A 23957-nucleotide genomic window follows, 5' to 3' on the forward strand; every position below is an offset into this window, starting at 1 on the left:
AATATATACTATTAAATATAAAAATATATTCTTAGGCGTAAAAAGGAATAAATCTTGACAATTTATTACACTTAATCGTGATTTCTGAAAATAAAATCTTACATAAGCACGGGTCATATTAAAAAACTTTCACCAAACATGTTCGAAAATTAAAATAAAAACAAACAACAAACATAACCATTTCTCATACATAAAATTACAAAATTAACAATATAAAAATTACAAAATAAGTGTTTTTTTCAAGCCATTATATTTAGCATATGATTTTATTGCATAATGTTTTATCCAAAAAAAACTTTTTAAAACAATCATATAAATTATGTTTTATTCTAAAATGAATATAAATAAAAAAAACTTACAATCTGTGCTCTAGCACTAATCTAGTGACAAAATAAAAGTGAAACTACATATTTTGGGTAGATAGAACGATAAATAAATAAAATATTTGTATTATAACAAAATAAAAAGTACATATGTTAGATAGATAGAATATTAAAGAAATCTATTTGTCTATAATATAAGTTTTTTAAAATATATCAAAACTACACATTTTGGGTAGATATATAGAACAATAAAGAAAATACCTATGCTTTTGTCATTTTTTGTTCATTTGAATTATATATTCAATATTTAATATTAACATTTTTGTGTTTGGAAATTTTTTCCCCTATGAAAACTTGCTTATACATTCATGAAACAACTACCTTTTTTTTGAGAAGTAACAGGTGGATAAATTATTGTGCAAACGAGCATCAACATGATTTATATAGACTTTTCAAGTCCATACCATTTTCAGTTAACATTTTACCATTTCCTACTCAGATTCTTCTTCAAGTAGAGACACCATTCACATTATTTTTCAGGATTGAAGTGGCTTAAAGGTATCCAATTTGGTGAAAGACTGGAATATGCTCTGTTCCATTACTTTCACATGCCAAACATAGGTAACAACATACTTATACGACTTTAAATCCCTTTTCTTCACGTCTCTACCTGCAAATAAACACCAATATACATCATTACATTGAACCCATCTTTCTCAATTCCAATCATATTCACATGAAACAAAAACATACTATACTTCCAACTGAAACATAACTTGACCACCGTCGAATTCAAAGTAGAAACCAGGTTTTACAGTGTTTAATCGGGTTAGTTCAGTGAGAGATGAACAAGGCAGAGTCAAGAAAACATGAGGCTATAGAAACAAGTTTAATGTGAACAAATGGAGAAAAAGCCTTGTGCCACTCATTATTCTCTCTATCTCTTTCAAAAAAAAAAAGAGACAAACTTGAAAAAGGAAATGGGTGATTCTTATTCTTTTAGAGAATCTGATAATGCAAAAGAAAAGAAAAAAACTTACTAAAAAGAAGATTCTCATCGAGATTAGGACAGAATATTTGTCTTTCCAGAGTTTAACGGTTATTACATGACGTTGTAATATGCCCGTCCGAGAGAGATAATACAGAGAACCAGAACCACACCACAGTTTAAACAAGGTTTGAAAATTAAAATATCAGGAAATAAAAATAAAAAGACAAAAAAGGAAGAACCTTTTGTATTGAGATTATAAAATGGCAAGCTAAGTTGATATCCAAAACTAGGCCTCTCTATTCCCACCCTATAGCTGAAGTAGACTCAGGGTATGTAAAATGCGGAAAATCAAATTTAGTCCTTTTTATCTATTGTTTTGTTTATAGATGTTTATGTAACTTTTTTTCAAAAGAGATTTCAGTGCAACAATCAGAGAAGATGGCAAGAAATGATTGGATCAACAGTTACCTCGAAGCTATTCTTGATGTTGGAACAAGCAACAAAAAGAGGTTTGAGAGCAACTCCAAGATCGTCCAGAAGCTTGGGGATATGAACAGGAAGGATCATCAAGACAAGGTGTTTGGAGATATGAATACAAAGGATCATCAAGAGAAGGTGTTTAGTCCCATCAAATACTTTGTGGAAGAGGTCGTCAACAGTTTCGATGAGTCTGACCTGTATAAAACATGGATCAAGGTTTGTTTCTCAATCTGTAATCCTTATAGCAATTGTATAAATACAAAAAGGACACTGGAGAATATTGTTCCACTTATTCTCCCAGAAGTATGGAAGTGACCGGAGTTAAAATAGTAAGAACCAAAGAATGTGGGAGATGGTTCTGTATTTACTAAAACCAAAACAAACGCATCTATACATATATTTAAATACCCGCAAGTGATGGTGGAGAGATCTTTCACTTCTTGTGGCAGGTGATAGCAACAAGGAATACTCGTGAACGCAGTAACAGGCTTGAGAATATATGCTGGCGTATTTGGCATCTCGCACGCAAGAAAAAGCAGGTTTGTGTCCCTTTACTTATACACCTTTTTCACCTTTGCTTTTCGTTAAAAGTCTATGCATCGGAAATACAGATTGTGTGGGATGACGGGATTAGACTTTCCAAACGGAGAATCGAACGTGAACAAGGCCGCAATGATGCAGAAGAGGATCTTCTTTCTGAGCTTTCTGAAGGAGAGAAGGAGAAGAACGATGGAGAGAAGGAGAAAAATGAAGTTGTTACAACTCTTGAACCACCCCGAGATCACATGCCCCGTATCCGCTCTGAAATGCAAATTTGGTCAGAAGATGATAAATCAAGTCGAAACCTTTATATCGTCTTAATCAGGCAAGTAGAAATTGGTTTATCTGACTTATTTGCTATTGTCAATATGGTCACGGACTCACGGGACTTACCCGGTGCCTCTATTTGGTTTCATACTTTGACAACTGCAGTATGCATGGACTCGTGCGTGGAGAAAACATGGAGCTTGGAAGAGACTCTGACACTGGTGGACAGGTATTTTAACTATCTTTTAAAAGACTTTTTAGTAAAAATCAAAATTATTTACAGTGATTCACGTACCTCCTCTGGCTTTCTTAATGATTCATTAATCTTTCGTTTTGATAATGGACGAATAGGTGAAATACGTTGTTGAGCTTGCTCGTGCGTTGGCAAACACTGAAAGTGTCCACAGGGTTGATCTCTTAACACGGCAGATCAGTTCACCAGAGGTTGACTACAGCTATGGCGAGCCAGTTGAGATGTTATCATGCCCTCCAGAAGGTAGCGACAGCTGTGGCTCCTACATTATCCGCATCCCTTGCGGTTCTCGGGACAAGTACTATCTCATCAGACTTCTTTGAATTTCAAATTCCTGCTTTGAAAACCTTGAAAACGAAGCAGTTAGTTTCTCAATACTCATGTTTGTTAAATGCAGGTACATAGCAAAGGAGTCACTCTGGCCCCATATCCCCGAGTTTGTCGATGGGGCACTAAATCACATAGTGAGCATAGCAAGGTCTCTAGGAGAGCAAGTGAATGGAGGGAAACCAATATGGCCTTATGTAATTCATGGTCACTATGCTGATGCAGGAGCAGTAGCTGCACATTTGGCAGGAGCCTTAAATGTGCCAATGGTGCTAACTGGTCACTCTTTGGGAAGGAATAAGTTTGAACAGCTGCTTCAACAAGGGAGACTTACTAGAGAGGATATTGACAGAACATATAAGATCATGAGGAGAATAGAAGCTGAAGAACAGAGCCTAGATGCAGCCGAGATGGTAGTGACCAGCACACGGCAAGAGATTGACGCGCAGTGGGGGCTGTATGATGGTTTTGATATCAAGCTGGAGAGGAAGCTCAGGGTTAGAAGACGACGTGGAGTCAGCTGCCTTGGCAGATACATGCCACGAATGGTGGTATAAATCCTTTTCTGTCTCCCACAGTATCTGACAAATGACAACACAATGAGTATCAAAATAATTTATATAGACACTGCAATTGACTGATGCATCATGTTATAAAGTCATTTATTAATCTGACCTGTCCTTGTGGCATCAGGTTATACCGCCAGGTATGGATTTCAGCTACGTCTTGACACAAGATTCACAGGAACCTGATGGTGATCTTAAGTCGCTAATTGGCCCTGACAGAAACCAGATAAAAAAGCCTGTGCCACCAATATGGTCCGAGGTATACTCTTTTTACATTATTGTGTTATTACTAACAGAAGTCATATCTAGTCTCATGCAAGAAAGGTTACCGTCTTGTTTTACCCTGTCTTGTTTTACCCTGTCTTTCAATCCATGGAACAAATAACTACATGAACCTATTATCTGCAGATAATGCGATTTTTCTCAAATCCTCATAAACCAACAATACTTGCGCTGTCTCGTCCTGACCACAAAAAAAATGTCACCACATTGGTCAAAGCTTTTGGTGAATGTCAGCCTCTTCGAGAACTAGCCAACCTGGTAAGTATCCCGGCATTTGTTACACATTTATTATTCAGTGAACTATATGTATTATGAAAATTGTGGATGGGCATACGGCTAATACACCTAAATTGCTAAAAAAAACTGTTCCAGGTACTTATACTAGGTAACCGAGATGACATCGAAGAGATGCCTGATAGCAGCTCAGTTGTTCTCATGAATGTACTAAAGCTGATAGACCAGTACGACTTGTACGGACAAGTAGCTTATCCCAAGCATCACAAACAATCTGAAGTTCCAGATATTTATCGTTTAGCAGCCAAAACAAAGGTACGTAACAGGAGCATGTGCTTAGCTAGAACTACATGACAGAAATGTTATCATAAGCAGATTACTATTACTCATAGATCCTCTCTCTACACATGAATATCATAATTGTATGGTGGTTTTCTCTCTTCAAGGGGGTATTCATTAATCCAGCTTTGGTGGAGCCGTTTGGTCTCACACTCATTGAGGTAACTATTACCTATGTCCATGTACTTTTTAACTTATTATACACACAACCTATGAAATCTTCATGCCACACCATTTGTTGTACATATGACAGGCAGCTGCTTATGGTCTTCCCATTGTTGCCACCAGAAATGGAGGGCCTGTTGATATCGTGAAGGTAATTAAGTCTCTTATTATAAAGCTAATTGTATAAAGACATAGTCACAATGATCCCGGAAGCTTACTAAGAGTGCATATGTTGTGTTGCAGGCACTGAATAATGGTCTCCTAGTCGACCCCCATGATCAACAAGCCATTTCTGATGCCCTTCTGAAGCTAGTTGCTAACAAACATCTCTGGGCTGAGTGTAGAAAAAACGGACTAAAGAACATCCACCGTTTTTCATGGCCAGAACACTGCCGTAACTACCTATCCCATGTCGAACACTGCAGAAACCGTCACCCCACGAGTAGTCTCGACATCATGAAAGTTCCAGAAGAGCTCACAAGTGACTCTCTAAGAGATGTCGATGACATATCTTTGAGATTCTCCACAGAAGGAGATTTCACGCTCAACGGGGAACTAGATGCAGGTACTAGACAGAGGAAACTAGTTGATGCCATAAGTCAAATGAATTCTATGAAAGGTCGCCCATCTGTTATCTACAGCGCTGGTAGAAGGCAGATGCTCTTTGTGGTTGCTGTTGATTCCTATGAAGACAACGGAAACATCAAAGCGAGTTTAAACGATATTATCAAGAATGTGATGAAAGCTGCAGATTTGACATCAGGCAAAGGAAAAATAGGTTTTGTGCTGGCATCAGGTTCAAGCTTACAAGAAGTTGTGGAGATTACGCAGAAAAACCTGATTAATTTGGAAGATTTTGATGCAATAGTTTGCAACAGCGGAAGTGAGATCTACTATCCATGGAGAGATATGATGGTTGATGCAGACTATGAAACTCATGTGGAATACAAATGGCCAGGTGAAAGTATAAGGTCGATGATTCTGAGACTTGCATGTACGGAAACTTCAACAGAGGATGACATCGCAGAGTATGCTAGTGCATGCAGTACAAGATGCTATGCAATTTCTGTGAAACAAGGAGTCAAGGTAACTCTTTCTAAGAATATTTCTCTCATCAAGAAGACAGCTTAAATACTACCTTAAAGTCATGAAATTAGTATTGATGTATATATGTGTGAATGGCAGACTCGAAGAGTTGATGACCTTAGGCAGAGGCTTCGGATGCGAGGTTTAAGGTGCAATATTGTCTACACGCAAGCGGCAACAAGGCTAAATGTTATACCACTATGTGCATCAAGAATACAAGCACTCAGGTTAGAAACTGCTAAAGACTAAATAGTTTCTTCAACCATATACACTATGTGTAAGATATATACAGTCAAGATGACATGACTTGGTGGCTTTATGTAGGTATCTTTCTATAAGGTGGGGAATTGACATGTCGAAGACTGTTTTCTTTTTGGGGGAAAAGGGAGACACAGACTATGAGGACTTGCTTGGTGGCCTCCACAAAACTATCATCCTAAAAGGTGCAGTGGGATCTGATAGTGAAAAACTTCTACGCAGTGAAGAAAATTTCAAAAGAGAAGACGCAGTTCCACTAGATAACCCTAACGTTTCCTATGTCAAGGAGAATGGCGGACCTCATGATATTCTCTCCACTTTAGAGGCCGATGAGATCAAGTAAAATGATTTTCAATTTGGCCACATTATCTCAGGTCATATACTTCAATCGGTTGGTAAACAGTGAAAAATAACAAGACTACATAATTTCATATATTGTATACTGCAATAAAAAAAAAAAAGTTGAATACATATTAAATTATTAACTATAGCACAGATTTTATAGAACAAGTATGCACAGCTTCGTCTTAGTTCTTTTGACGTTCACACTTAGAAAGATTGATACCTGATGTTCATGGTACTCTATCTAGTGTGCTATCGCCCCTCCATTGGTCAAGCACCGACCAACAATGTGTTCTCGCCACATCCGTATTTTGCAGTGTAAGAAAATTCCCTGCCACAAGTGGAAGTAGTTGTGACAGCAAGATTGAAAATTAAATTGAGCCTGAAGTCCAATTTTACAATCAATTGTTCACAAACTGTGAATCCTTAAACAAAAATATGCTCAATCAGTACAAGATTCTACCAAACCACAAGGAGACACCTCAACTGCCAAGCCTTATGACTCGTGCATGCCTATAGCAAAACTAAATCCTTAAAATATGACAGAAATTAACCCTTGTCATCAACAATCAGTCCCGAACAAAATCATCACCAATTGGTTCTCGACATCTAACCTCAATCAAATTCACCGTAAATATCAGATAAAGGAAGACACTACCACAGGAAGATAAGTAGAAAATGTAAATTTATGGTGGCAAAGAATAAATACCAATTTTTTGAGAATTCATAGTCTAGATACACTTTCATCACTTCTTCTAGGTCAGATTCTTATTCGCAAATGTAACTACGCAAGAAGTAAGAGTACAATGGACGCTAAAGAAGGTACGGAATCACATCTCAAAAGGAGACAGGATTGAAACTAGAGAGTGAAAAAACGAGTAGCCAAAACCAAAGAAACCCTTTTGTTTCCCATTATAATTAAGTTTCTTATAGAACTAAAATGTTCTTTAACAAGTATAACAATTGAGTACAAAAGTCACAACAGAAAAAGCTTACAGGAGAAATTTCCTATTCCGAACCAACCATGATCCCATTGGTCACAAAAGGAATCATCTCCAGCCATACTTTCCCTAAATGAATCTATCCACACAATCACAAATAACCATCCTCAATCAGAACTCCTCCTGTCCGAACCTGATCATGACGATCACTTCAGTCTAAAGAAATCACCATGAATAGAGATTCCTCAACTCTGAACCAACCCAGATTTCACCACATTGCTCACAACTGATCATCATCTTGAAGAGAAATCTTCATATCAGAATCAACCCAAACCCGTGTTTTCAAAGAACAAGAACCACAAGGAAGAACAACAGACGCCACAAAAGCACCCAATCTCTTAACTCTAACAAAACCACCATCTCTCACCAACCCAAACCCCATTGTTCCCAACTCACTAGAATCAACACAAAAGTAATCACCACACCTACACTGATAAAAAACCTCAATAACTTCACCTCCTTCTTCTTCTTCTCCACTAATCTCAACTGACATATCCTCAATACTAATCTCATCAGCAGTGATCCCATCATGTCTCGAAGATCTAAGATCGTTATCGTAAACTACACGCAGCTCCGCGTCACTTAAAACTTCCCAAGCCTTTTGAATCTTCAGAAACTTCTCGTCGTCTGAGCTACGACGAGAACTGTTGAGAAGCTTATCTGGATGAGAGTGAAGAATCGCAGAACGGTAGCTATTACGGATCTCCTCGTAGCTCGCATCTTCTTTCACGGAGAGAATCTCGTAATACGTCTCGTGAACACAATTCTCACCGTGAAGCATGATTTGTTTGTTGAATCGTTTTAATCCACGACGGTGCTAGGTCTCGAAACTCACCGGCGACGTCGAGAAAATTTCTAGGGTTTATATAGTGAACGGGTTGACCCGCTCTAATCATTTCGGATCTTATATGGGCTTGGGCTTGCAATTGGGCCTGATTTTTTAATAAAATCAATACTTGACCCGATTACCTGAACCCGGTTGCTGAAACACCCATCTTCTTCTTCGACTAGGTTCCGTAAGGAGAGCGAGACGCGCTAAAGCTTTTCTGATCAACGTTTATTTGTGAATCTGGGGAACTTTTTGGGTGAAGATTTTGTAGAGTCGTGATGGGTTTATCGAAAGGTAGATTGAAAGCATGGTTTAATAAGAAAATCACTGATCCTCTTCTTCAGATCTTGCGTAGGTTTGTCTTCTTTTGACTCTCTCTGTACGCGTTTTGTATGATCATCATCGTATTTGTACATGGATCTGGGACTAAGACTAGTTTGGTTACTCTGATTCTGCTTCTTGATATAGATCTCATGTGTTATTTTGTTGAATTGTTGGTCTTTTATAAGCTGGAGTTTGTGCATTTTGCTTCTTGTTGGTTTCTTAATTTGGAACATTAGAGAGACTAATATAGAACAGTTAAAGGTAGAGTCTTTATCATTGTATCTTCATGTAGCTCCTAGAGGGTCTTTGTTGTTGGAACATAAGACTATAAGAAACCATTTGAAACAGTTAAAGGCAGAACCTTTATCATTGTATCTTTCATGTAGCTCTTGAATGATCTGTTGGGCAAGTGTTAGAGATAGATGTATCAGCTTCTCTGTTCTCTGTTGCAGATATTGTTATGTTGTAATGTAATTTGATTTTGATTTTGAGTTCGTTTTCGATTTTGGTAGAGGTACTGAGCCAAAGCAGCTTGCTTTCTCTGCCGCACTTGGTATTACCTTGGGTGTATTTCCCATATGTGGTGCGTGTCTCTCACCATTTTCTGTTTCCTAAGGTTACTGTTTTTTGCTTTGAGATTGCAATGTATTCTTATTTGAGGGTGCTTTTTGCTATGAAAACAGGTGTTCCTGTTCTTCTATGTGGAGTAGCTTTTGCGGTGCTCGGATCTTCTTGTCATGCTCCTACCGTAATGTTGGCTAATATCATTGCCACTCCAGTAGAACTCGCGTAAACCTTTATGCTATGCATATCCTTTTAATCTCTTGTAATTTACCACTTTTACTGAAAAAAAGATGCATCAGTTTTGTCCCTGACTTGGATTTTGGTTTTCCTTTTCATGTGTTTCTTATTGAAGTCTTGTGGTGCCTTTTCTAAGACTTGGTGAAAAAGTCACTGGTGGACCTCATTTTCCTTTGACATCAGATGCTCTAAGGAAGGTTTTCACTGGTCAAGCCTCCCAGGAAGTCTTTTTTAGCATTGGTAATGCGGTAAGTAGCTAAAATTGTGAAACCGCTTGTTCCATTCCCTACCATAGTCTTTTGTGATCGTATCCTCAGTACTTGCAAGTCTGATTGCCAGTGTTGTCATATCTGAAAGATATGTTGTTTATTTAACTCCTATGGTACTTATTGGTATTGCAGTTACTAGGGTGGCTCGTAGCAACTCCATTTTTCTTCATTTCGCTATACGTTGTGTTGCTGCCATGTTTTAAAATACTGGTCCGCAAGTTTGGCGCAGCTTCGTCAACCCCAAAGCTACCTACAAGTATGGAGACAGAGCTGAACCCAAAGCCAAGAGATGCTTAAATTCAACAAGAGTTAGAAACCTCACTGTTGTTTTTATCAATACGAAGCCCTTAAATTGTAACATCAAGCTGCGTAGACTAATGTATAGAGTATACACACTTGCATTGTCAAATCCTCACACTCTTGTTTGTAAACTCTTTCAGAAATGTCAGTAACCAAAATTATTGGTGGTTACATGTAAACCTCTAAACTCGACAGTCCATACATAAGCATGAAGTCCATATTGTATGGCTTTGTTCTTGTATTGCGGTCGTCTTTAATCTCATAATGAATTGCATACTAGTGTTTCTGCTAGAGGTGATCATTTTATCCCAACCCAAACCAAAGTAAAGTCCATGCGCAAACCGTTCAGATGAACTTTTCATGAAATCGAGTCGGATCAATAAACTACTCTACATAATCTCCTCTTAAACATAAGAGTTCTATGCGAATTTTTATATACATAATGTGAATCATATCAAGATTCACATTTTCTTCTCCAATTTTTAGTTTCCATCCAAATTTCATGAGATTCATTTTATAGATTGGATTGAACAGCCCACAATATTTGGTTCATCAATTTTCAAGTTGTGTCTAATATTTTGGTCTCAAGAACATGGTTTTGTATACTCTGTCTGCGTGTGAGGATCAAACAACGGTTGTCAAAGCAAATATCAAAAACTATTACAACTATAAAATATGATACGAATGGGATCTATAATTCAGCTTTTACCAAAAGGAATCATATTTTTCGTCCCGAATCTGTCTCAAGCCTAAAGTTGCCATGGAATGAAAGTCACACGTTTCTTTCTTCTTCCTTTTTTTTTGCCTTCGGAATCATATTTTTGCAGTATGTATAAAAATTGTGGGATCAATGGGTTTATTAAAACCCCAAGAAACGATGACTGACGCTTGCGGCCCACTTGGACGTTAAAGTAGCCCGTTTTTGTTTGTCTTAACCGACTAAATCATATATACATTTAGGTCTCTTTAATTAGTATATATATAGCTACGATTCTCTAGGTCTTTCATTAACTGGTTTCTCTAGGTCTTCGTTAGATAGGTAATCATGAGTTCATCATCTGCCTTATCGAGTAATCTCATCCTGCAGATACTGTCGAGATTGCCTCTAAAGTCAGTTGCGAGGTTTCGTTGCTTGTCGAAGCACTTGGCATCAATTGTAGGTAGTCCATCTTTCAAGGAGTTGTTCCTCACCAATTCCTTGTTTAAGCCGCGCCTCTTATTCGCCATCGCAGAAAACGGCAATGAACACGAAGAGATGGGCATCAATGTGTGGAGGTTCTTCTCGTTGCCTCAGTTTCAGAATTCATATGAGAAACCGTCGTCGGCTTTTGTACCAGCAGCCGAATATCATGTGAAGTTCTCTCCAGACAATTTAACGATCAATCATTATCTAACCTAAAATATTTTTCATGTGGCTACGCCTCTGGCTTGATCTATTTCCATGGTTGTCGATACCAAGGTAGACCTGTGATATGTAACCCCAACACTGGACGGTACGCAATCTTACCTAAACGGTATAGTTACAGAAAGGCGTATAGCTTTTTCGGGTTTGATCCGGTTGGCAAGCAATACAAGGCATTGTTTATGGCTTACCCATGTGGTCCTGGTCATCATATAATTCTTACACTTAGAGATGGAGATATGAGGTGGAGAAAGATAAAATGTCCCTTACGACATGATATTAAGAGTGATGGGGTATGCATCGATGGTGTTTTGTATTACTTAGGTGGTGACTTGTCTGGTTATAGTCACGTGAACAAATCCCATAATGTTCCGGCTGATTATGTGATAGTTTGTTTTGATGTTCGGTCTGAAATATTCACCTTTATTTACGTAGAAAGGATTTGTCAGTTGATAAACTACAAGGGCAAATTAGCTATGATTTACTGGGCGGATGATGTCGACATTCATGAGATTCTTCATTTCGAGGGTGATGTGTACACTTATTGGGAGGGTGAGGTCGACGTTGGTGTCACTAATGAGTTGCGTTTGTGGGTTTTAGAGGATGTAGAGAAACAGGAATGGTCGAAACATGCCTACACTTGGACCGATGATAAATTCTTCCGTCACCAAGTTTCCTTCGCTGGATCGACCGCTTCGGGTGAAATAGTGTTTTCGATGCGCAAGTATACATGTGGACAACCCTTTTATGTCTTCTACTTCAATCCCGAGAGGAACACTCTCCGACGTGTTGAAATCCATGGTTTTGGTGAAGAGTTTAAGAAACCTTGTAGCGTACGCACCTTTGTAAACCACGTTGAGGATCCTAATGTTAACGATTTAGAACTGCTCAAGTCATTCCCTGCTCCATTTGGGGATACATATAGTTCAGGCACAGATACAGATGACTCAGACAGAGAAGGGATAATTAAAAGGCCAAGACGTTGATCTAAAAGGTGTAAGCGATTTGGTCCAAACCAAAAAAGGTGTAAGCGATGAGCATGTCTTTTTATCAACCTTAATTATCTATTCGTTTAATGCTCTTTTGTTTTGTACCCTTTTTACTTTTACTATTTTAATAAATCAAGTTTAATCATTGAACTAATGATTAGTCACATTTCATAAGATTTGTTAATTATATTTTCAGTTCCATACTCTGAGAATATAAAAAACCTCTGTAACAGATAATTTGGTCAAACCAAGATTTAATTGATGTTTCATTGTTCTTTACTCGATTTAACATGAATTAAAGGGTTTTGGTTTTCACAGTCAAAAGATTGGACTGAGTTGTACTACAAATTAGGGGTTTTGTTCTTTACTTTACATGCCTTTCTGTTGCACAGTCCTTCTTCAGCTTTATAAACAGATGTTTTCTTTTAGTTATAGCTTTCATTTGTTTTTCCACAAAAGATGGCTACTCCATGGATTGTTTCCTTTGGTGAAATGCTTATCGACTTTGTCCCTGACACTTCTGGTGTATAGCTGAATCCACAGGTTTTTTCAAAGCCCCCTGGTGGTGCTCCGGCTAATGTTGCGTGTGCCATCACCAAACTCGGTGGCAAATCTGCTTTCATCGGCAAGGTTTGTATCTTTTCTTATGTTACTTAGAATCTATGTCAGCAGCCTGTAGAGTGATGTGTGGTATTCTGTCTTTTTTTTTCAGTTTGGTGATGATGAGTTTGGACATATGTTGGTTAACATATTGAAAAAGAACGGTGTGAACAGCGAAGGTGTTTGCTTTGACACCAATGCAAGAACCGCATTGACCTTTGTGACATTGAAAAAAAGATGGTGAGAGAGAGTTCATGTTTTACAGGAACCCGAGTGCGGATATGTTAGGAATATTTTTATTTAGCTATTTAGGATTATTTCTATTTTTCTTCTTTCCTTTTCTCTTAGGGTTTTACTTTACCATTGATTATATATAGAGATGAAGTCTAGGTTGTAAGACTCATCCAAGCAATTGAGAGCTTTGGAGGTTTCGATCGGGTTAGGCCGAGGGAAGATAACTTAGTTCTCTTTGGGGAGTTTTACTCTAGTTACGTTATTGTTCTGTTTCTCTACTATTATAATAAAGGGGTTTTGATAGTACTTCTGGTTTTGGGATTCTATCTCTAACAAGATATGCTCTTGAAAGAATCTGAACTCAACAAGGATCTTATCAAGAAAGCCAAGATTTTCCACTATGGTTCTATTAGTTTGATCTCTGAGCCATGTAGAACCGCTCACATGGCTGCTATGAAAACCGCAAAGGATGCTGGAGTTTTGCTCTCTTATGACCCGAATGTTCGGTTACCTCTTTGGCCTTCCACTGAAGCTGCAATTGAAGGCATCAAGAGTATTTGAAATGAGGCTGATATTATCAAGGTGTATATATATGTTTGTTTTGCTGTAAATGATGTGTTCTGTTTTGGTGATCTTAGTGTTGAGTTTGGTGTGTTTAGGTAAGTGATGATGAGGTGACATTTCTCACCCGTGGAGATGCAGAGAAGGATGATGTTGTTTTGTCTCTCATGCATGATAAGCTTAAGCTGCTTATCGTAACTAATGGAGAGAAAGGTTGCAGATACTACACAAAGGTAACTAATTAAAAGGAATCAGATTTGATATGATTATTCCTTGTTAGAGTGATCTAAAGACTGGCGAAATTGCAGAAATTCAAAGGGAGAGTGCCTGGATACGCTGTGAAAGCAGTTGATACAACTGGAGCTGGTGATTCTTTTGTTGGTTCATTTCTTGTCTCATTGGGAAAAGACGGTTCCATACTCGATGTACGTTTTATAGAGAGTACATATATCTAATAAGGAAACATGTGTAATTAGTATAATCAAAACCCTACTGTAAAGGACTATATATACTGTAATTCCTTACACGTTTAACTACAGATATTTTGATGACGTTTTGAGGTTTTAGATATGAGAAAACAGGCTAAAACCAAGAATATTTGAGTTTTTGGGTGATTTGAGTAAATATGAATATTGCAGGATGAAGGGAAGCTGAAGGAAGCTCTTGCCTTTGCAAATGCATGTGGAGCTGTGTGTACAACTCAGAAAGGAGCTATTCCTGCACTTCCAACTCCATCGGATGCTCAGCAGCTCATGAAATCTATTAGTAAATTCGTAATGATAATTTGGTTTATACTTATAAATTTAGTACCCACTAGTCCTACATAGATTTAGGAGTTTTCTAATCACCAAAATAACAAAAAGATTTAGATGATTAAAATAAGATTTGCATCTCTTTATTACTAATTTTATATCAACTACTAAATAAGTAACAATGAAGTTGGTTTAGTATTCTCTTATCAAATTGGAACCGAACCAAACTAATATCAAATCTAACCGAATCCAAACCAAATTTAAAAAAAAAAAAAAGAAAAAAAAAACGAAATGCTACTTTGAGTTTCTCTGCAATTGGCCTCATTAATTGTGATGGGAAAAAAAAAGTATCTAACTTTGAGGTTAAAATGATCCTCTAGAGAACGTTTTCTAAGTTGGATATATATATATATATATATATATATATCAATTTGGAGAGAGAACCTAACTTATAACAAAAAAGCATTGACTTTAGAAGTTGACAATGACGATGTCAAAAAGAGAATCTGAAATAAAGTGTCTCTTCGTTCGTACCAACAAGGTACAGGGAAGCGTTGACAAAACTTAAAAGCAGAGCGAGAAGGCAAATCTGCGAATCTCCGCGTCCGTGGGAGTGATCAAAGCTGATGTGTTCATCATCCATATCTGAATATTCTCTATATTTTTGTTTATAGAATGAATCATATTGTCATTAAAGTATTATAACTTCGGATGAGTCTACGTATGGCTTTTCTTGAGATGTTGGTGGCATTATCATACTAAACAGTAAACACCATATAGTGCAATCCGGTTCATCCTAGTCTGGCTCACATCAGCCTTTACGAATTATTGTGGTCTTGTATATTCATATATATATATATATATATAATATATATATTATCTAAATACTTATATGGTTGTTTCAGAGATTTGAAAAGAGAACAAGCGTTAATTTGATACCGTTTTTGTTTCATTCACTCATTTACGCATCATGCTATGCTACACACATCAACAAGCTTGTACAAGACTATATTATAGTCAACAAACCTGGCAAAACTAACAAAGTTAATGGTTTTACAAAAGTAGGTAGCATGCAAAGTCACCAGGATATTCCAAATTAGCATAACAATATATTTGGATTATGTATAGCAGGTGTTCGTTGGAAATGATTAAATACTAACAAGTAATAATTCAAATAACGGAAAATTAACTATTTCGGGATTTACGCCAAATTCACGCACGGACGTTATATTTGATATGTTTGAATTATTATTTATATAAACTAAGTCACGACAAGAAAAAAATTTGGAATTGATCACTAACCTAAAACTAATAAATTTTCATTTTAAAATGGGCATGGATATGCCAAATTAGCATAACAATGGATTTGAGTTATATAAAGCACTTGTTTGTTGGAAATGATAAAATATTTATCAACTAATGATGCAAATTTTGCAGCTAATAGCATAATTACTAATTTGCAGCTAATAGCATAATTACTTCTCGAGATTTACTCTGAAACTCACACTCCTACGTTATATTTTAGATATTTAAATTATTATTTATAGAAAATGAGTTAAGATAAAAAAATTGAATATCATTCGCTAACCTAAAACTAATAAGTGTTTTCATTTTAAACTGGACTTGGATATATGCCAAATTAGCATAACAATTGATTGGGGTTTATATAAAGCATGTGTTCGCTGGAAATGGTAAAATAATTATCAACTAATAATTCAAATAACAGAAAATTAACTATTTTGGGATTTGCGCAGAAATTAAAGATCAAAGGTTATATTTGAGATATTTCAATTATTATTTATATATATTAAGTCGCGACAAGAAAAAATTTAGAATTGATCACTAACCTAAAACTAATAAGTTTTCGTTTTAAAATGGGCATAGATATGCCAAATTAGCATAACAATGGATTTGAGTCATATAAAGCACTTGTTTGTTGTTAATGGAAAAATAATTATCAATTAATGATGCAAATTTTGCAGCTAATATCGTAATTATCTCTCTAGATTGACTCTGAAAGTCACAATCGGAAGTTATATTTTAGATATTTAAATTATTATTTATATAAAATGAGTTGCAACAAGATATGGATCACTAACTTAAAATTAATAATTTTTTATTTTAAAATGGGCATGGATATGCCAAATTTCATAACAATAGAATTGAGTTATATAAAACACTTGTTTGTTAGAAATGGTAAAATAATTATCAACTAATGAAGCAAATTTTGCAGTTAATAGCGTAATTATTTCTCTAGATTTACCATGAAACTCACAAGCGGACGTTAAAGTTTAGATATTTAAATTATTATTTATATAAAATGAGTTTGCCATAAGAAAATTTTTGAAGCATCGATTACTAACCTAAAACTAATATGTGTTTTCATTTTAAACTAGACTTGGATATATGCCAAATTAGCATAACAATGGATTTGGGTTATATAAAGCGTGTGTTCGTTGAAAATAGTAGAAATATTTAACAAGTAAAAATTTAAGAAACGGAAAATTAACCATTTTGGGATTTACAACGAAATTCACGCTTGAACGTTATATTTGAGATGTTTGAGTTATTATTTATATAAATTAAGTCATGACAAGAAAAAAGATTAGAATTAATCACTAACCTAAAACTAATAACTTTTTATTTTAAAATGGGCATGAATGTACCAAATTAGCATAACAATGGATTCACGTGTTTGTTGGAAATGGTAAAATAATTTATCAATTAATAGTAAACTTTGCACTTAATACCGTAATTATTTCTCGAGTTTTACTCTGAAACTCACACTCGGACGTTGTGTTTGAGATATTTAAATTATTATTTCTATGAAATGAGCCATGGTAAAAATAAAAATAAAACATCAATCCCTAACTTAAAACTAATATGTGTTTTCATTTTAACTGGACTTGTTCGTTGGAAATAGTAAAACCCTTAACAAGTAGTGATGCATTTGTCACAATTAGTAATGGAATTATTTCTTGAGATCTACTCCAAAAGTCACGTCCAGACGTTATATTTGAGATGTATAAATTATTATTTATATAGAGTAAGTTATGATAAGAACAAATTTGTAACAACAATATATAACTAAAACTACTAAGTGTTTTTATTTTAAAATAGACTCAAATATCCAAATTAGCATAACGGTGGGAATGGTAAAATACATATCATGCATTTTTGCAGTTAATAACGTAAATATTTCTCTTTATTCATGTCGAAATTCACGTGTGGACATTATATTTAAGATGTTTATATTACTATTTATATAAGTATGTCACGACAAAAAAAATTTGGAGCATCGATCAGTAGTACCCTAAAACTACTCAGGAAGTCTTTTTAATTTTTGATTTTTTTTGTTTGAACTTTTTAATATTGAATTTTGTCAATTCTTATCTTAAAATGATAAAATTTAATGTGTATATTTTATATTCTAGCACCATTAACCATTTGATATCTTAGAAAATATTTATTTATAAATGTAATAAAATTTGTATGTTAGAATTACCAACATAAGTCTAAATATGTATTTATATTAGTAACATCGATTTACCACTTAGGTTTAAAGCTTATAATAGATGTTTTTGAAAGAAAAAACTAGAAAAATATAAAAGATGTTTTGAAAATTTTAATTTTTTGAAAATTTTAAAAATATATAATTATCTGATATTTTATTTGGAAGACACAAATTATTATTTTTTTATATTTTAAGAAAAAGTGAAGTTTCTATAAAATTATTATTTATTTCAAACATCTTAGCTATTTCCAGCTAAATCATTAAAAAAACCTTTAATTAGCAAAGAAAATAATTTTAGCATCAGATATAGTCAAAGAAAATAAAATATTACTAGTTTTCAAAAAAGCTAAAAACAAAAACAACCGAACATGTGTCAATTGTTCTTCAGCAGAGTCAAATACTCGTCTGAGTTGTAATTGGTGAATTAAAAAAAATCTACTTAAATATGAGTATGACTCAGATTTTCAACAACCTAAAACGGTTTCAATTTTTCTACACATGTTAAACTTGTTTTTCTAGAAAAAAATCAACATTAAATCACCACTTTTAATTATTCAAATTTAAGAATAGTATTTCCTAATACTTTTATAGACGTATATCTCATATTTTGTACCTATCCTAATCTGTAATTTTACTAGATAATTATTATAATTATCTTTTTGTTGTGACATGTTCTCTCAAAATAAATAAATAGGCCACACATATAGTTGTCTTTTACAAATAACAACACCTGAATACTTCTCCCCACCTCTCTCTTTCTCATCTTATCACCACCATTGCTTCCCCCTCAGAATGAACCAAACCCAAAGACAGAAAGTGAAATAAGTCTTGTCCTTTTCTTTTCTTTTTTGTCTTGGTGTGTGGAGCAGAACAGTGTCGGCGATGTCATACAGCGACCCAAACCCAAACCCAATTCCAGGAACTTACATACCATCGAACTCGAACGGAGCTGAGAAAATGAAAACGTACCAAGCTTTCATCTTCTCTATTCCCATTTGTTTCACATTCATCGTCCTCTTCGTGCTTTACTTCGTTTACCTCCGTCGTAACAGCGCCGCCAGTGTGGATTGGTCTTCTCTTGGAATGCGTGGTCGTGCCTTCGTTCCCCCCAACAACAATCTCTCAACTGTATGACTCTTAAAGATTTTTGTGGTTCTTGATTCATTCTGATGGGTTTTGGTTCTGTATTGATTTGTTTGTTGTTTCAAATATATATGTGAACAGGCTGAATCAGGACTGAGCAAAGATGTGAGAGAGATGCTTCCCGTTGTTATTTACAAGGAGAGCTTCTCTGTCAAAGATTCACAGTGAGTGTCTTATTTTCTTGATTCTGATCTTTTTTAAGGCTGATCTCATAAATGTAACTTTTTGGTGATTGAAAAGCTTAAAACAATGTTGCGTCAGTATGAATTAAAAAACCTAATTAAGCGAGAGATGGAAAAAAAAAAAGAGAAATGATAATTTTGCTTTGCGTAATAAATTAGATTTTTCCAAATAATGTATGGTGTGATTGGTAAGTGGATAATGTTTCTTGCGTATAAGATTGCATTGAAACCGTTACAATTGGTGCAATTTTGGTTTTCTCATGATTAAGTGATTTAGAAAAGTCATATGAGTTTGTGGTTTGTATAACTTCTCTGGAGAATGTGCTTGTGTGATTTGAAAGAATCTTTTATTCTTAGATAATTATATTGGCCTCATAATATGTGTATAGCTGCTTTTGTATTTGTTTGTTTTCTTTCTTTATTGAAGAGCCAAAACATAAGAAAGTATGATTATAAATCACCTGGTTTGATTGACTTTGACTTGAAAAACAGATGTTCAGTGTGTCTTGGGGACTACCAAGCAAATGAGAAGCTCCAACAAATGCCATCATGTGGGCACACTTTTCACATGGAATGTATTGATATATGGCTCACATCACATACAACTTGCCCTCTTTGTCGTCTCTCTCTTATCCAGAAGCCGTCCCTAGACCGGTCCCCTCAAGGCCCAGAGGTTGTCTCTTCCATGGAAAACTCTAATGAAGGAGGAGCTTCTGCTCAACCAGAGTCCCATTCATCAACAACCGGAGCAATTATTCAGATCAATGATGGCCAAGAAGGTCGTAACGGAGATAATCAAGAGGTTATCTCTAAGGAAACAGAAGAGAATGAACGAAACAGCGTAGGGACGACATCGGATGGTTGTTGGAATCGCAGACTTGGTTAAAAAGCAAAAACAAAAGCTTTATCTCATGATGTTCTGGTTAGGATTTAAGAAATTTTGCTCTCTCTCTTGCATTGTGACTTGTTACATTGCTAGCTATGAGTGATATAAATGCATGATTAATAATATAAAATAATTGGGTAAGTTTGGAAAAGTTCGTGTCACAACTTATTAAAAGTTAGTTATCATTCGTATCTCATGAAAGGAATTGGTGTGGGGTTATCTGAACAAAGTTAACTTCATAATTGTTTTATGGACTGCTTAGAGTGTTGGTTTGGGTTGATACGTATATGTCGGACTCTGTACGTGCTACTTACGAGTTACGAAAACCACTAAACAAACTCACTTAGCTATGGAACTTTATAGAGTTTTATCTATTTATTCATATCAGTCTTTCTACAGATATACACTAGTCAAGTTCTTTGTTTGCATTATTTATAAATATTTATTTGAAATTTGTTTGAGCATGCATCTTTGTTGTTTACAAATAAGGCATGCAATATAAGAAATATTCATCACTATTAGTTAATTGTCTCTAAATAAGTAAATAGTAATATATATAAAAAGAAGAAAGAAGATAGTTTATAATTTTGCATTACATAACATCAGCAGCATGTTTTACATCATTATTTATAGCAGACCTATAAGCCGGTAAAGGCAACACACATAACTTAAAGAACATATTACACCATTTTTCTTTAACTTTATTATTATGAGAAGCATATAGAGGGTTACACATGTGATCATACCAACCTTACTGCTCTGCTTCAGTTTTACTTGATCTTTGGGTTTTTCTTTTAACATTCACGTCTTCTCTTTTACTTACCACGCCCTCGTTTAGTGCTTCAGTTTTCGGTTGCCATTGGAGTGTTGAGCTCTTCCCAACCTTCAGTCCAAGTGATCATTCCATCTGCAAGCTTGATGAAGTAAGGATCCACCTTTCCAAGTTTCTCCTTCACTTGCTTAGCCAGCTCGAGGTAGCATTGCTGCACCGAAGTGCATTCATTGGGTAGAGCAACTGACTGAAAGAAAGGTATCCCCTCTTCCTGCCAGAATATTCCATTGTATTCCTTCTCCAGATTCTCGAATCGGTTGCAGCTGGCTTTGCTGTGCCATACGTAAGGCAGACCCGTCTTCACTCCCCACCCCATATGGTCACATATCACCTACATTGTCCATTGTCCAAAACATTAGAAAAGATTACTGTACGAAATATATACATACATCTCTTCATTTACAAAGTTTAGATTAGATTAGTAGACAAATGTATGAAGATGAAAAAGTAACCAATTAATGCACAAGAGACTATATATGACTTCTTTTCGTTAAAGCAAAAATTTTATGAGAGCCAAACTATGATAAATTAAGTAGAATTCACCTACGTACCTTGACACACCAACCAGCCCACATGTCGTCATAACCTCCAATTGGTTGCCCATGTCCCATAAGTCCAAAGTACATAGCCGGGCCAATGAGCTCACGGTCAAAAGCGAGGTTCATACCACACATGGGGAAAAGAGTTCCTTTGGGTATGGTCATAACAGCATCAACGTACCTGCATAGATAAAAAAAAGAGTAACTTAGTGATGTTTAAGTTCATAGAAAAGGGAAGAAAAGCAAATTAGTTGTCTGTTTACCTGGAATTCCTCTCAAGTGGCTTCACAAGCTGAGTGGGAGCATCATAGTCAGGCATGTTGAGCCAAAGGCCATGGGAGATCACAGTTAAAGCACCTTCGCGCATACTAAAAGGGTATCCACGAACAAAATCCGCACCACTTGCGTATGGATCATAAAGTGTGTTGAAGAAGTGTGGGGTTGATGGAGTTAAGAGGTTCATCATATGTTGCTCAATCACATTGATATCATTCCCCGATGAATCGTTCGCAACCTGCAACATATTGCCCCCAAAAAAAAAACCCTAATTTACAAACAAAACCCATTTATCTAGTTTGAAAGTAAACCGATGATGCTACTCAAACATGTGATAGATAGAGGGAGAGAGAGAAAGCTACGTACGAAGCAATCATCATCAATGGTATAGATATACTTCTTCTTGGAGACCAAGTAACCGAAGCAGCGGCAAACAGAGTCCTTGAAGGAAATGCAAGATGCCTTCTGACCCAAGATACGATTGATATCGTTCCTGTTGTACAGCTCATAGTCGAACCCTTTTGGAACCTTGATGGTCTGTAAAGGATCACCATCCTGAATGATGATCAGATGGTATTGCTCAAAGAATGGCCTCCACATCTCCAAGAAGTCCAGGTTACGGATCGTTGGGATCACGATGTCGAGCTCATCTTTCAGCATGGGCATTGGATTCACCGAGGAAGAGAGTTGCGCCATTTGAGATGACTGAGAAATTGCAAAGAGTTGGATAAGAGTAAAAGAGAAGGTGATGTGTGATAATGAGAATGAGACCTCGAGTATTTATAGTATTTATTATATTACTTGAAGAATAAAAATATAGTAGCTTTTCACTTTTCTTTTTGGTTGCCAAAACTTGCTTGATGTTTCTTGTTTTAAGCGTCATCTACTATCTTTTTACAAAACTGGAGTTAGATCCTTCTAGATGGTTTATGGATTATTCAAGATTCCAAATGATTAGTATTACAACAAATTTCTGTTTCAATTTTAGAATTAATGTATTACAACAAATATTTAGTATATTGCAAGTTGAATCATTTTTTGTACTTCTATATAATAAAGCCTATAGGACTATAGGTTAAATTCTTTAATAGAACATATTCTGGTGTGTTCATTGTGACTGTTAGATTCTTATTTTGAAATCTTAAATTATTATGTTTATTATTATTATTATTTTTTTTTGACAACTATGTTTAAATTTGATATATAGAAAATACATACATTATTTAAAAAACAAGAATTACCATTTTCGATAATATCTTAACTAGTATTTACAAGATCGATCAATATTATAAATATATATAAAATAATAAATGAACGTGACACCCAAGATCCGAGGAAGAAACCGTTTTACTCCACAATGTAATAAACGTATCGAATCTTTGTCATTTCGAGCTTTTCGGAAAAGCGAATTTTAGATTTGCGAAGAGTTAGGGTTAACAAAAAATACCTTTAAAGATTACAATGCTACGTGTTTAAGATAAAGTCAATAAATTTACTAACTCTTTTAATTAGTAGAAAATTAAAGTTTGAAAATCCTTGATTATTGCTTTGAATCAAATTACAAAACACCATTTACTAAAATTAATTACTGGGCGAAAATATGGAAATCCTATTTATTTTACACTGGATATAACAATACATTTGATCATATATTGGTTGTCCAAAAAACTAGATATACACACGTCAGTTAAAATATTTATACGAACATTTCGAGTATGAGACTACGCAACAATCTAAAATAATTTTATATGAAAAAGATGTAACAGAAAGTTAAAGATGAAAAATTGGGCATGAAATTTAGGAATTATAGACGTTAAAGTTTTGCCCCAAAAAAAAAACGAAAACGTTAAAGAAGGAATCGAGTATCACATGTACTTGATGACTGATTAGCTTTTCCTCTTCATTGTACGATAGTCATTTCTTCTCAATCTGTATCACCGAAAATGATGTCTTTATTACACGTTTCATATGTAATTTTTTGAACAAGTGCATTTTGTATATTTCGAAATTTCAAAGCATGAAAAATTTTCAATTGTTAATTCACTATTTCCTACATTATACAGATTCACT

The 23957-nt window shown here is 35.3% G+C and overlaps 5 protein-coding genes and 2 pseudogenes across 6 annotated transcripts; 5 read left to right on the top strand and 2 right to left on the bottom strand.

The window, feature by feature from the left end:
* The first annotated feature begins 1184 nt into the window (after positions 1 to 1184).
* On the top strand, positions 1185 to 6521 carry LOC104707307 (sucrose-phosphate synthase 4). Of its 2 annotated transcripts, none has more exons than XM_087463270.1 (15): positions 1185 to 1643; positions 1736 to 2010; positions 2244 to 2333; positions 2406 to 2659; positions 2767 to 2830; positions 2953 to 3152; positions 3252 to 3732; positions 3875 to 4006; positions 4156 to 4287; positions 4402 to 4578; positions 4710 to 4763; positions 4856 to 4918; positions 5011 to 5853; positions 5953 to 6080; positions 6178 to 6521. In XM_087463270.1, exons 2-15 carry the CDS (start codon positions 1753 to 1755, stop codon positions 6452 to 6454), a joined length of 3153 nt encoding a protein of 1050 aa, XP_087319396.1. In that variant the 5' UTR covers positions 1185 to 1643; positions 1736 to 1752; the 3' UTR covers positions 6455 to 6521. The 2 variants fall into 2 exon arrangements, with proteins under 2 accessions (XP_087319396.1, XP_087319397.1); XM_087463271.1 differs by having other exon boundaries at positions 1237 to 1643; positions 1727 to 2010.
* LOC104707305 (uncharacterized) lies at positions 6522 to 8287 on the bottom strand. The gene is made up of 2 exons (XM_019228508.2): positions 7450 to 8287; positions 6522 to 6784 (listed from the first exon to the last, which is right to left on the bottom strand). The coding sequence occupies exon 1, from the start codon at positions 8233 to 8235 to the stop codon at positions 7675 to 7677; it is 561 nt and encodes a 186-aa protein (XP_019084053.1). The 5' UTR covers positions 8236 to 8287; the 3' UTR covers positions 6522 to 6784; positions 7450 to 7674.
* Positions 7580 to 10218, top strand: LOC104707303 (uncharacterized). The gene is made up of 5 exons (XM_010423629.3): positions 7580 to 8638; positions 9120 to 9190; positions 9291 to 9396; positions 9524 to 9656; positions 9810 to 10218. The coding sequence occupies exons 1-5, from the start codon at positions 8562 to 8564 to the stop codon at positions 9972 to 9974; spliced, it is 552 nt and encodes a 183-aa protein (XP_010421931.2). The 5' UTR covers positions 7580 to 8561; the 3' UTR covers positions 9975 to 10218.
* An 804-nt stretch (positions 10219 to 11022) lies between these two features.
* On the top strand, positions 11023 to 12365 carry LOC104709601 (F-box protein At2g16450 pseudogene; annotated as a pseudogene).
* A 462-nt stretch (positions 12366 to 12827) lies between these two features.
* LOC104709602 (putative fructokinase-5) lies at positions 12828 to 14590 on the top strand (annotated as a pseudogene).
* A 4148-nt stretch (positions 14591 to 18738) lies between these two features.
* On the top strand, positions 18739 to 20391 carry LOC104707308 (RING-H2 finger protein ATL7). The gene is made up of 3 exons (XM_010423634.2): positions 18739 to 19157; positions 19254 to 19336; positions 19847 to 20391. The coding sequence occupies exons 1-3, from the start codon at positions 18912 to 18914 to the stop codon at positions 20238 to 20240; spliced, it is 723 nt and encodes a 240-aa protein (XP_010421936.1). The 5' UTR covers positions 18739 to 18911; the 3' UTR covers positions 20241 to 20391.
* Positions 20392 to 20797: 406 nt separating this feature from the next.
* Positions 20798 to 22641, bottom strand: LOC104707309 (UDP-arabinopyranose mutase 3). The gene is made up of 4 exons (XM_010423635.3): positions 22254 to 22641; positions 21875 to 22125; positions 21624 to 21792; positions 20798 to 21403 (listed from the first exon to the last, which is right to left on the bottom strand). Exons 1-4 carry the CDS (start codon positions 22581 to 22583, stop codon positions 21083 to 21085), a joined length of 1071 nt encoding a protein of 356 aa, XP_010421937.1. The 5' UTR covers positions 22584 to 22641; the 3' UTR covers positions 20798 to 21082.
* Positions 22642 to 23957: the final 1316 nt, after the last annotated feature.

Source organism: Camelina sativa, chromosome 8 (genome assembly GCF_030686135.1).
Source record: "Camelina sativa cultivar CO46 ecotype springtype chromosome 8, ASM3068613v1".
NCBI classification, from domain to species: domain Eukaryota; kingdom Viridiplantae; phylum Streptophyta; class Magnoliopsida; order Brassicales; family Brassicaceae; genus Camelina; species Camelina sativa.